This window comes from Stegodyphus dumicola, chromosome X1 (assembly GCF_044657685.1).
Source record: "Stegodyphus dumicola isolate Sdum_Otavi_A_Nest chromosome X1, ASM4465768v1".
Classification (NCBI taxonomy): domain Eukaryota; kingdom Metazoa; phylum Arthropoda; class Arachnida; order Araneae; family Eresidae; genus Stegodyphus; species Stegodyphus dumicola.
The window spans coordinates 159,604,683-159,607,222 of NC_140780.1; the positions used below are offsets into that span (position 1 = coordinate 159,604,683).

General features: G+C 35.3%; 1 protein-coding gene across 1 annotated transcript; it reads left to right on the forward strand.

The window, feature by feature from the left end:
• The first annotated feature begins 355 nt into the window (after positions 1–355).
• LOC118191896 (uncharacterized protein F54H12.2-like) lies at positions 356–1,558 on the forward strand. The gene is made up of 2 exons (XM_035362750.2): positions 356–908; positions 996–1,558. The coding sequence occupies exons 1-2, from the start codon at positions 356–358 to the stop codon at positions 1,556–1,558; spliced, it is 1,116 nt and encodes a 371-aa protein (XP_035218641.2).
• The last annotated feature ends 982 nt before the right edge of the window (positions 1,559–2,540 follow it).

Below are 2,540 nucleotides of genomic sequence, written 5' to 3' on the forward strand. Positions count from 1 at the left end.
TTATTATCAAGGTAATCTTTATCAGAGAGGATACGGATTAGGGGGTCTATTCAGATCCTTCTTTCGCGCTGCCGTACCTCTTATTAAATCAGGAGCCAAAGCAATTGGAAAACAAGTATGGCATAATGGACTGAATTTGTTAAATGATGTATCACAAGGACAAGATGTAAAAGAGGCTGCTAAGCGTCGACTGAAAGAAGCCGGAAATATATTAACAGATAAAGCTGCTACTAAAGTGAAGAACATGATTGGTTCTGGACGAGTCAATAAAAAGCAGAAACGTAGGAAAAAGCGTACCATTTCTCACAGATCAAAGAAGGTGAAAGCACAGGATATTTTCTCTTAAAAAAAAAGTATGACTTCGTATATTCGTCGAGACTCTCCCGTTTGCGTCAAATCTGAATTAGATTTATTTACCATTCCTCCTACGCAAACAGCTATAAAAAAAGGACAGTTTGTGGAATATCACCCTCTCGCAAATATACGAGATGGAGGACCTATCGAATTTAATATTTCTGGCAGTGGTGAAGACTATATTGATCTAGCTGCTTCTTATATACACGTGAAAGTTAAAGTAGTTAAGGCAGACGGATCCAATCTAACAGACAAAGAACCGGTTGCCCCTGTAAATTTATTTTTACATTCTCTCTTTTCGCAAGTAGATGTAAGTTTAAATGAAAGAAACATTTCATCAGCGACAAATACCTATCCTTATAGAGCCTTCATCGAAACGTTATTGAATTATGGGGAAGATGCAAAGAAAAGTTTACTCACCTGCGAAGGATTTTTCCAAGACACTTCACCTAATAAAATAGATGTCTTAGCTCAAGATGCGGATGCTGGACTAAAAGCTCGCGGTGAACTTATAAAAAACAGTCAAAGTGTGGATTTGATAGGACAATTACATTGTGACATTTTTCAACAAAATCGACTCATGTTAAATTTAGTTGATGTGAAAATTAAAATGGTGCGTAGTAAATCTGCTTTCTGTCTAGTTTCTACTGAGAAAGATGCCGATTATAAAGTGATCTTGGATCATGCTTCTTTGTTTATCAGAAAAGTAAAAGTAAACCCTGGAGTCTCTCTCGGACATGTAAAAGCGTTGGAAAAAAGTTCTGCTAAATACCCTATAGATCGAGTATTATGCAAAACATATTCAGTATCTAAGGGAAGTTGGTCTTTTATGCAAGATAATGTATTTTTAGGATTGATGCCCAAGCGAGTCATTATTACTTGTGTAGAAAATGCTGCAATGAATGGACAATATTTAATGAATCCCTTTCTGTTTGCCCATCATCATGTCAACTTTATATCAATTTATGTAGATGGACAACCCGTTCCATGTAAACCAATGGACCTTGATTTCGAATGTAATCATTATGTGCGTGCTTACCACAGTTTATTTTCTGGATTTAATCGCGACAAAGGCATCTATTTATCTCGAGAAGAATTTGTGAAAGGACATGTGTTATATGCTTTCGATTTAACTCCAGATATGTGTGATGGATCTCATTTTAACTTACAGCATCAATCAAGGCAATTTGCGAGTAGAAATTAAATTTGCTAAAGCTCTCTCTGTGACTCTCTCGGTGCTAGTCTATGCAGAATTTCAAAACGTGATAGAAATAACAAAATCTCGTCATGTACTATGCGATTTTGCTAATTAAGCAATGGACAGCCTTGAAATAAACAGAGCACTCTCTCAGAATGCAAAGACACGAAAAGCATTTCTGGGAGTTTTTGCAAGTGATCGACTCCCTATCGAGATCAAGAAATATCCAAGTTGCTTTATAGCTAATGTAGATCGTGCATCTGAATCCGGTAGTCACTGGTTAGCCTTTTACATTTCATCCCCACAGCATTTAGAATTTTTCGATTCCTATGGACATGACCCATCCTATTTTCCTGGACCGATAGCCAAGTATGCAGAACGATTTCCACAGATGGACTTTAATTCGATGACTCTCCAAACTAATGTAACAGCAGTATGTGGTCAATATTGCATATACTATTTACATTGTAAATGTCGTGGACAATCTCTCAATGATATATTGTTATCTTTCATACCTCAAGATATATCTAATGATATTAAAGTATATAATTTTGTAATCAAGAAATTTCATGTAAGATCTTCTTTCTATCAATAAATACATTTAAACTTTATACATTATGTGTCTTGTCTCATTTAATATGGAATTTCCAAAGCTACAACATCCTTTCACAATGGTGATTTCGGGACCCACTGGATGTGGGGAAACCTATTTTGTACGAGAACTGTTAAAGTATAAAGAGGAAATGTTTTCAACGATTCCCGATAAAGTAGTATGGTGTTATGGAATTTACCAACCTCTGTATAATGATATACCGAATGTTACTTTTGTCGAAGGTTTACCAATTAAATATCAAGAATATTTAGGTTCCAACACATTATTCATCATAGACGATTTGATGAGTGAATGTGGGAATGATAAACGTCTGACTAACTTATTTACAAAAGGAAGTCATCATTTAAATTTAAGCGTTATTTTTATCACACAAAA

Coding starts and splice junctions, on each gene's coding strand:
- LOC118191896 (XM_035362750.2), top strand. CDS start 356: ATGACTTCGTATATTCGTCGAGACTCTCCCGTTTGCGTCAAATCTGAA. Junction 909..995: donor TTTGATAGGACAATTACATT/GTGACATTTTTC, acceptor CTTTCTGTCTAG/TTTCTACTGAGAAAGATGCC.